Here is a 10,425-nt window from a genome sequence, read left to right as displayed (position 1 = left end):
GTTGATGACGAAGCCAAAATGGGTGACGAGCTGCTGGAGCCTGAGGCAGATGACGACAAGGCACCCGCGAGCCTGCTGTCTGGAAGACCGATGATAGCTCCCCGACTGGTCGATGATGAAGCCAAAACGGGTGACGAGCTGCTGGAGCCCGAGACAGATCCGCTGGCTGAGCTGGCACCGAGGACAAACGAGCTACTGGTGCCAGAGACAGAACCGCTGACCGAACCCCCGGATACAGGCGCTGACGATGCCACGGTTACAGTACTGGAAGTCGTTGCGACACCCACCAGTCTGGAGTTTCCGCCAGGAACGACCAGTGCGCCTCTTGATGAAGATGATGAAGATGAAGATGAACTAGAGATGCGTCCGAAAGCGAGGTTCGACACCGGAGCAACGACCTGCCCCGACGAAGAGGATGCGGCAGATGCAGAAGATTCCGAGGCGGCAGAGGAAGAGGCAGCTTCAGAGGAGGACGCCGCCGCAGAAGAATCTGATGCCGCGGAGGATGACGCTTCGGCTGAGGAAGATGCCGCGGCAGAAGAATCCGATGCCGCAGATGACGATGCTGCTGCGGAGGAAGATGCCGCTGCAGAAGAATCCGATGCCGCGGAGGATGATGCTTCGGCTGAGGAAGATGCCGCGGCAGAAGAATCCGATGCTGCAGAGGATGATGCTGCCGCAGAGGATGACGCTGCCGCAGAAGAGTCTGATGCCGCGGAGGACGATGCTGCCGCGGAGGATGACGCCGCTGCAGAAGAGTCTGATGGTGCGGAGGATGATTCTGCCGCGGAGGATGATGCTGCAGCGGAGGATGACGCTGCCGCAGAGTCTGATGCCGCGGAAGATGACGCTGCCGCAGAGGATGACGCTGCCTCAGAAGATGATGCTGCCGCGGAGGATGATGCTGCCGCGGAGGATGATGCTGCAGCGGAGGATGACGCTGCCTCAGAAGATGACGCTGCCGCAGAGGACAATGCCGCGGAGGACGACGCTGCCGCAGAGGACGACGCTGCCTCAGAAGATGACGCTGCAGCAGAGGACGACGCCGCGGAGGACGATGCCGCCGCAGAAGACGACGCTGCCTCAGAGGACGACGCCGCCGCTGCGGAGGAAGAGGCGGCGCTCGACGACGTGCCGAGGACGGCTCCCGTTTGTGGCACGAAAACGACAACCGCAGAGAACGGCGTGCCAGTGGCACTACCTGCCGCGTCCGTGGGCGTGACAAGTTCAGTTGTGGTAGAAGTGGCGTCACCCGAGGTCGAGGTAATGGTGGGAAGGGTCGCCGACGATGACGAACTGCCCGACGAGGTGGACGAAGTGACGGTGCCAGAAGTGGATGCTGCCGAACTGCTTTCGGTACCAGATGAGGCGGCCAGCACATTACTGGAAACTCCCGAGCTAGACTCAGCGCTCAGGCTCGCACTTGACGATTCGCTCGAAGTCGACGACGCCGATGAAGTTGCCGTAGCCTCGGACGACGCAGACGCCGTAGTGGTGTCTGCAGGCACCTCAATGAAGACTGTTCCGTAGGTGGCACCCGACGAAGGCAGAAGGGTGACGGACTTGATGGTGGTGCCAGGGTATGTCCCGGTGAAAGTCGTCTGCGGGTCCACCGGGCCTGTGAACGGCGTAGCGGCTGGGGAGATGCTGATAGTGGTCGGAGGTCCAATTGGTATGGCGCCAGAGAAGCCGCTTGGCAACGGCGATGTGGACGAAGCAAGGACTGGAGTAGCTGTCACAACACCGCTCGTGGTGTCTCCCACATACAGCCGGCTATCGAGTGTCGAAGCCAGCGAGGCCGAGGAGGAGCTGGTGGTTGAGCTTCCAGCAGCAGTCTCAGGCACTTCCACGATCAGAGTACCAAAGCTACCGGCGGCATCAGGCTGCAATGTAATAATCTGCGTCGTGGGTCCCGGGTAGGTAGCCGTGTAGGTGGTTGCCGGATCAACAGATCCGGTAAAGGTCGACGTTGCTATATCAAGGCTGACCACAGTGGGAGCGCCGGTCGTCTGCTTGCCATCTTGGCCAACGACAGCTGGAGTAATCGTCAAGGTGCTCGGCGCAGAACCGCCTTGGAACAGACGAGCAATGAGCGATACCGAAGATGACGAGACAGCTGCAGATGACGTGACAGCCGCAGATGACGAGACAGCCGCAGATGCCGAAGTCGATGGCGCGGCCAAAGCCGTCACCGGTACATTGACGAGTAGCGTGCCCAAGCTTTCAGTGCCCGTGGGGAGGAGGGTGACCGTCGCCGTCGTGCTGCCGGAATAAGGAGCAGTCAGAACGCCTGAAACAACTCCGCCGGTGAACACCGACGTCGCGGGATCGAGGCTGAGGATAGTGGGGTCGCCAGTTGTTGCGATGCCGTCGGTTCCCGTCGTGGTGGGTGTGATCGTCGCGACTTCTGTTGTGGTGCCTCCCTGATACAGGCGTGTTATTACAACTGGCACAACAGTCCCCGTTGGACCAGCCGTAATGGTAGCTGAAGCGGAGACCGTAGCCGAGCCTGTAGAACTTTCGGGAACTTCGACGACCACAGTACCGAAGGAGTCGCTGCCGCTGGGGAAAAGGGTCAGAGTCTGCGTGGTACTACCAGTATATGTGGCAGTAAGGGTAGCTGGATCAACTTCTCCAGTAAAGGCAGAGCTCGCTGGGTCGATGCTGAACGACGTTGGTGCCGCAGTTGTCGGAAGGCCGTCGGTGCCTGTCGTGGTGGGCGTGATGGTGATGACATCGGTTGACGAGCCACCACCCTGGTACAGACGGCCGGCAGGCGAAGAGGTCGAAGACTCTGTACTGCTTGCTGGGGTAGAGGTGATGGAAGGCACCTCGATCATAAGAGTGCCGAGAGTACTGCCACTCTCTGGGAAGACTGTAATCGTTTGGCTGGTGGTGCCGTCGTACAAGGCTGTGAAAGTGGCGAAGTCATCGACCGAGCCGGTGAAGGGGGTAGTTGCTGGTTCCAGACTGATGACAGTGGGCGAGCCATTCAGAGTCGCGGTGAAGGTCCCGCTGGAGGTCCCGAACTGGTACAGCCTGGCAGTCAACGCAGGCGAAGTCGAGGCCGCAGAGACAGGCGAGGCGGTAATGGACGGAACCTCCACAAGCAGCGTGCCGAAGGTACCATCAGCCGCTGGGTACAGCGTCAAGGACATCGTTGTAAGGCCATCATATTGTGCCGTCAGTGTTGTCGATGGATCTAGCTGGCCGGTAAACGGCGTCGTCGCGGGATCCAGGGTAATGACCGTCGGCGATCCAAAAGACGCGCCATTGACGAACGGCGTAGCCGTCACTGTTCCGGTGGTCGTGTCGCCCTGATACAGACGACCGCTGAGAGGGGGAGATTCGGTCGCTGTAGCGACAGGAGTCTCGACAAGCACAGTCGCGGCAGTCTGTCCGGTGTTGGGGAGCAGCAAAAGTGTTTGCGTGGTTGAGCCGGTGTAGCCCGCGGTGAGAGTCGTGGAAGGGTCGACAGAGCCGGTATATTGCGTTGCAGCAGGTGTGACGATAAAGGTCTGCGACATAGCGCCGGTAATAGGGCCCATGCTATCGCCAGGGAACGCCGTGACAGTCTGTACAGATCCATCGCCGCCATTGTACTCGTACACTGGAAGGCCGGTCGAGGAAGGTGAAGCTGAAGCCGTAGCTCCAGTCGGGATCTCCAGGACGACCGTGCCCAAGCTCTGCGAGCCGGTGGGGTGCAAAGTGAGCGTTCGAGTTGTCGACCCGTCGTACGGGGTCGCCAGCGTTGCCGCGGGATCGACCGGGCCGTCATAGGGCGCAGTGGCTGGAACAAGGGCCAAGGTGGTCGGCGAACCGAACGCCGTGGAGACACTGCCGTCAGACTCGGTAACGACGGTGAATGGGGTCGCAGTGATCGTGCCCGTAGTGGTGTCACCGTCATACGGCACGTCAGTCGAGTCGGGGGCAGCCGAAGACGAGGTAGCGCTAGCAAGAGCAAAGCTAGGAACCTCAACGAGCAGGGTGCCGTAGGTAGCGCTAGCGTCAGGAAGGATGGTGACCGTCTTGGTGTCCGTCCCATCGTATGAAGCAGTCAGCGTGGTGGAAGGATCATAAGGGCCGGTGAAGGTGACGTCTCCCGTGTATGGATCAAGAGAGATCGTAGTGGGGAGGCCAGTTTCGCCGTTAGGGAACGCCGTGATGATTCCGGAGGTCGTGTCACCCACATAAAGCTTACGGGGGATGCCCGCGAGACCGGTGGGCGAGGCCGTGATGGAAGGGGAGGCGGTGCTGGTTGGAGTCTCGAACAGATACGTGGCAAGGCTCTCCGTGCCTGTGGGGTACAGAGTCAAGGTCTTCACAGTAATTCCGCCGTACGGGGCGAAGAAGGTGTTGGTCGGGTCGACTGGGTAGGTCAGCGACTCAGTTGCTGGCGTGAGAAGCAACCCCGTAGGGGTACCACTGGGCCCAAGCGTGGCGGTGATGGAAAGCTCGACGCTGTCACCTGCATACGGCCTGCCTGAGGTAGAAGACGGGGCAGACGTAGTGATCGTGTCGGAATTAGCAGCCGCCGTTGGAACTTCAAGCAAGGATGTGCCGGCCGTATCAGTGCCGGTCGGGAACAGAATCAGTGTCTTCGTATCTGTCCCGTTGTACGGCGCTGTGTACGTAACGGACGGATCGATCGGTCCGGTGAACATATCAACAGTAGCCGGCGCCAGCGTAAAGTATGTGGGCTCCGCACCCACGCCTGAGAATGCAGTAACAACACCGGTGGTGGTATCGCCAATGTACTGTCTTCCAGTATCCGTAGCAGTCGGCAGGGTGGTGTCCGAAGTTGAAATAGCTGTGGGCAACTCAACCAGAATTGTGCCATCCGTTTCTCCCGAAAGCGGCAACAACGTGACTGTTGTGGGGACCGTGCCAGGGTATTCACCGGTCAGGGTGTTCGACGGGTCAATCGGCCCTGTGAAGGTGTCGGTTGCCGGCACGAGGTTTATGACGGTCGGGCCGGCAAGGTTGCCTCCCGAGACGGTGATCGTGCCAGAGGTGGTGCCGCCGACATATTCGCGGTCGACGACGCCTGTCGGGGTCGATGTGATGGTGTCGCTGGAGATACCAGACTCCGAAATCGATGTGATGGTGTCGCTGGAGATGCTAGACTCCGAAGTCGATGTTTCACCCTCAATGGGCGTCTCTACAATGACGGAGATGGTTTGGTCCCCTGTACTCGCGGGGCCATCTGGCGAGACTGTGTACGTTGAGGTGGTGGAGCCAGAGTAGCCAACCGTGGTTGTGATAATGGCTGTCGTGTACGTGCATGGGGAGGCAGTGACCAAAGTGCCGGTCGGGCTGGCCGGATCAGTGGGTGGAACCGTATACTGGGTCGTCGTAGTTCCCTGGCATGAGAGGGTAAACGTTGTTTGCCCGCCGACCGGGCCGGTGTAGCCCGACGACGCCGTTCCTGGCGTCAAATAGTACGTCGTGTAAGGATTGCTGGGACTGGCAGTTGCTCCAGCCAGGGCGGACGCTAAACGGGTTGGAACGATCGCACCAGTCCCTGTGGTGGCAGTGGCAGAGCCTCGGTTGGCACCTACAAGCGAGCCACTCGAGTAAACCAACGTGAAGGTGTCGGTACCAGTATAGTATGGGATGATGCGGGTATTCGCGTTGGTCACAACAGTGGAAAGTAATGTTGGTGTCTCGACAACCAGGAAGCCGGTGGCGAAGTCGTCAGCAGGATCAGTCGGGAGAACGGTCAAGGTGGTGCGCGTGGACCCGCTATATCCAACGCTCAAGAGCGAATCGGTGTTTATTGCGCCATTGTACGTGGACACGGTTGCCGGGGTCAGCGTTAGAATGACGCTAGAACCGCTGATTGTCGATGGGACCAGCAAGACAGACGAGCCAGTGAGGTACGGATATACGAGATTTGCCGCAGTACTCAACGGAGAAGCTGTGGTGAGGCTAGAGGGTGATGAGGTTTCACTCGTAGAAGTCTCAGAGATGATGCTCAGGGAGGTATCTGTAGCTGTCTGGATGACGATAGTTCCTTCACTCTGGGTACCAGTAGGGACGATCGTATATGTTGTATCGGATGGCCCGCCAATCGTGTATGTGTTGACGGGGTCAACCGGGCCATTGAATGTCGTGGTTGCCGGAACGAGAGTGAACGTGTATGTGGCACCTGACATTGTGGCTGAAACGAAGGTGGTGTCCGTGCCAGTAACGTAGGGCACATCATTGTTCGTCGGAGAAGGCACCCCAGTGATGGACGGAGACGAGCTCGTTGACTCCAAGGTGGATTCAGAAGACAAGGCCGTAGGAGTCTCGACAACTATTGTGCCCGCAGTCTCGCCGGCAGCAGGAAGCAGGGTCAAGGTGATGGTGTTCTGTCCGTCGTAACCGATGGTCGGGGTGTAGGTGACGAAAGGACCAGCGAAGTCTGACTGAACTGGCGTGATGAAGACGGGAGTCGCAGTACCATTGACGGTGGGTGTGATCGTTTGAAGGGAATCACCACCAATGTAACCTTGAGTCCTCAAACCAGTGGTAGTCGGGGATTCAGGAGTGCTTGACTCCGACGTTTCGCTGACGGTAGTCTCCGTGGAACTAGCCGTATCCCCGAATGGGGTTTCAACCACGACAGTACCCAGATCTCCGTCCCTTGTCGGAGCCAACGTGATAGTGTCCCGGGTGCTACCGCTGTAGCCCGCAGTCAATGTTTGAGAACCAACACCTTGAGTGAACAAAGAGGCGGACTCGGTAGGCAACGGGACGATGAATAAAGTCCTGAGCCTGCCATTGACGGTGGCTACCAGGGTCCTCGTGCTCGTGCAGCCGACGCAGAACTGAGTGACAACGTCGTTCGCATCCGAAGAAGTCGAAGTTGGCGGCGCCGTGATGGTAGCTGGCACACTTGTCTCAAAAGAAATCGTGTTACTTGTCGTGGAGGTAGAAGACGTCTCCAGTGACGATGGCCCTGCCTCAGAAGGCGAGCTCGTCTCTGAAGAGGAAGACAGACCCGTCTCCGAGGATGAAGAACTCGTGAACGTTGGCGTTTCGATCAGCAGAGTCCAGACGTTTGGATTGTTATTGGGCAGGATTGTCACGGTCTTGGCGGTGGGCCCAGGGTAGCCGATAGTGTACGTTGTGAAGGGATCGATGACGCCACTGAATGGGGTTGACGTGGGCTCGAGGGCCAGGCTGGTGAGACTGCCCCCACCATAAGTAGCAACAGCATTAATATCAGTCGAATCTCCGATGTAGAGCCAGGTGGCGGGAGGGGCAAGAGTTGTGGTAGTGGACGAAGAAACGGTGCTGATAGGTGTTTCGATGAGCAGCGTGCCCCGGTCAGAAGTCGCGGTCGGCAGGATAGTCAAACTCCGAGTAGTAGTTCCGTTATAACCCGCTACGATCATGACAGTCGGATCGATCCCAGAGAGGTTGGAAGGCGTGGGCACGGGGGTGATGACGAAGGTTGTCAGCGTGCCGGCTCTCGTAGCTGTCAGCGTGGCCTCGGTCACATCGCCGAAGTAAGCAAGAGTGTTGAGAGCGCCGGGGAAACTAGACGTCGGGGCTGAAAACTCAGAGATGGGGCCGGTCGAGATGCTTGAAGATTCAGACGTGGTCGATGAGGATGAGCTCTCAACACTGTTCGGGGTCTCCACCACAACAAATCCAACCTGAGAAGAACCCGGCTGAACTATGGTGATTGCTGTAGCGGTTGAGCCATTATACCCGACGGTGTAAGTGGTTGATGCGAGGCTCCCAGTGAAGGCGGGGTCGGTGGCCGGAGTCAAAACGAAGGTGACGGGCGTACCGCCCGGCCCGTACGGCAACACCACAGTAGAAGTGTTGGTTCCTGTGAAGTACGCCCATGTGGGGGTGTTTCCAAAGGGTCCAGCCGAGGTCGACCCGGTCGGTCCAGGCGGAGACGTCACGCCTGGGCCCTGCGAAGCTGAAGTGGTGGGGAACGATTCAGTTGATGACGAGCTCGTGGGAGGCTCAAGAGCCGTGGCTGGGCCTTCCACAATCAGGGTTTCAAAGCCGCTTGTCGGGACGACTGTGAACGTTGTTGCCGCGGTGCCAGTGCCATTCGCAAAGATGGTGGTCGTTCCGGTGGCAGAGTATGTGTTGGACACGGTGGCAGGAACCAAGTACACAAGACGGGTAACACCGTTGATGACAAGCCTGAGGGCGGTAGCAGTTGTGCCGAAATACGACAAAGTGAGCACACCATCATCGGTGCTAGAAGTACTCGACGGTGCTTCGGTGATGCTGGCAGTTGATGAGAAGGTGGTGGTTGGTGTCTCTATGATCAGAGTCGCCGAACCACCATTACCAGCGCCTGCGAGCCGAGTGTTGACGAAAGGTACGAGCCCAGCCCCGGTACTAAAGGCAAGTGCAGTATTAGCGCCGAATTGAGATGGCAGCACAGTCAAGGTTGCTGTCGTGGACCCATCGTAGCCTGCGTAATACACGTCACTGGCTGTCGGGCCAGTGAACGTAGAGACGGTAGCGGGCGTGAGGACGGCAGGGAAAGCGATTGATCCAGATGTGAGGGTCAGCGTGGTTGTCACTGAGCCAAGGTATGGCAGAGTGACAATGTTCTCCTGAGGTGGGCCAACGGTCGCAGATGAGGAAATCGGAGGCGGGTATGGCCGCGATGAGGAGGAGTACTGGTGAGTATGTTAGACATTGCTCTTCAGACAGGCCGGAATGCAGTGCGCATCGCATGGACATTCCGGGCAAAGACTCACCCCGGTGGTTGTCGGGAAGGAAGCGAAGGACGTGGTGGTCAGGGTCGAGTAAACGGTAGACGAAGGGTTCGCGGGGCGAATGGTACGGATGGTGGTCCTTGTGATGCCAGAGCCGGTCCTGTTGATGGTGTAGGTGTGGGTTCTCGTTCCCATGTGCGTGGACAGGATGGTCACGACCGTGTCAATGTCGGTAGGAACGCGATCGGGGCCGACAATGAGGGTGGCACCGGGGCCAACGGTGATGATGGTGGGCGTGTCGATGTGGGTGCTCACGGCCACGGGCTGCTCGTAGATGGTGGCGGCGACATCGATTTCGACGAGACAGTCCGGGTCTTGGACTTGGACTTTCGCCCGGTGACGGCCCAAGATGCCAGCGGAGACCGATGGCAGCAAGAGGCCGGCCACCAGGCCGAAGCTGGGTAAAAACATGTCAATCTATCCCCCGGGTTATTACTTACGATGCGCGTGAAGTCGTCTAAAACGGGCAAAACGCGGTGCGGGACTATCGTCACGACCGTCTCGAGACGGCAAACTCAAATGAACGAACAAACACACGGAATGACTGGCTGGGCAGTGTAGCGAGAGTTGCTTGAGAGAGAAAGCGGAGCTGGATGAGAGCGTCTAGATAATATGTAGTCCGGGCCATGGGCGAAATGAAGAGGCGCAAGAATGGGGCAAAACAGAGCAGGGACGCTCCAGCCTGGCTTTCCGCGCGCTCCAGTCGCCGCAAGGCAAGGGACAGGCCGCTACGGCAGAACGTGGAGGATGGCGGGCGCTCTCCATGGATTGCCCCGGCTGCGATTCGACTGCTGGCCATGATCTGCCTGTCATGTTTCCTCCAAGGGCCCGGGAACGCGGGCTGTGCATGCCTCGGCCACAGCCCGAAGGAGCGTATGCTTGCAATCCGCGCCGTGCGCCATTGGTGACGATCAGTCGGCTCGCAGTGTTGAGAGTGGAGGTGCAGGCCGTTGGAGGCGCGGCGTTGATGTTGTGCGCGAGGCTTGACCTTGGCGAGGCTTGTTCCCCACTCGCTCCCGCTGCCCTTTCGGGCCTAGCGTTGCAGCTCCCTGTCGCTGGTCCAAGGCGATCTGAGTGTAACACCATCCGTTGCAACCACATGGCACTCTGCATGGGGCGGACCGGACGCTCCATGTAATGTTTCAGCTCCACAGTCCTCTGTTCGCAGCTGCCTCTCCACGCGCAATCACGGGCCGCAAGACACGCATGCTCGGCCACTCAACCGCGGCCATGACTTTCGTGCAAGCACCCGTCTGCCGAGATCCATCATCTTTCAAGCACCCGCCCGCACGGATGTGCTCGATCCCGAAAATCATCTTCTCTGGGCATGCCATGTTGCCCCAGAGGGCTGCGCCGTCACAACATACTGTGGGACTAACCCTATCGCTCACACGTTGATGGCAAATGGTGCGAGAATGCTTGCCTTGCCGCTCAAGACCTGCCGACTTTTCCGGTCGCCTACCCAGTAAGCTTTCTTTGCCATTTCCCCAACACTATCTCAAGATGGTGGAATGCATGGTCTGATCTGGCAAACCAGCACAGGCATCGGCTTTCTTGCGTCTACCCAGCCAGATCTTCGAGAGCCGCGTGCGACCTCATCTGTGACCCCATGTTCGGCTTCGTAATCCGATACTACGTGTGCAAGACCTTTCAGTTCCCTCAAGAGTCGCGCTGGGAAAGG

At 58.8% G+C, this 10,425-nt stretch overlaps 2 protein-coding genes across 2 annotated transcripts; one reads left to right on the top strand and one right to left on the bottom strand.

Moving 5' to 3' along the window:
* Positions 1-18: 18 nt before the first annotated feature.
* On the top strand, positions 19-1,222 carry BKCO1_7000170 (uncharacterized protein; the record flags this gene model as incomplete). Its single annotated transcript, XM_020278619.1, has 2 exons — positions 19-1,131; positions 1,193-1,222. The coding sequence occupies 2 exons, from the start codon at positions 19-21 to the stop codon at positions 1,220-1,222; spliced, it is 1,143 nt and encodes a 380-aa protein (XP_020133677.1).
* Positions 1,223-1,404: 182 nt separating this feature from the next.
* Positions 1,405-9,155, bottom strand: BKCO1_7000169 (uncharacterized protein; the record flags this gene model as incomplete). The annotated part of the gene is made up of 3 exons (XM_020278617.1): positions 1,405-1,498; positions 1,564-8,645; positions 8,727-9,155. 3 exons carry the CDS (start codon positions 9,153-9,155, stop codon positions 1,405-1,407), a joined length of 7,605 nt encoding a protein of 2,534 aa, XP_020133569.1.
* Between the last annotated feature and the right edge of the window lie 1,270 nt (positions 9,156-10,425).

The sequence above is a fragment of the Diplodia corticola genome (genome assembly GCF_001883845.1).
Source record: "Diplodia corticola strain CBS 112549 chromosome Unknown scaffold7, whole genome shotgun sequence".
In the NCBI taxonomy this organism is placed as follows: Eukaryota; Fungi; Ascomycota; class Dothideomycetes; order Botryosphaeriales; family Botryosphaeriaceae; genus Diplodia; species Diplodia corticola.
The sequence above is the reverse complement of the archived record's forward strand: the minus strand, read 5'-3'. Positions and strand labels throughout refer to the sequence as shown.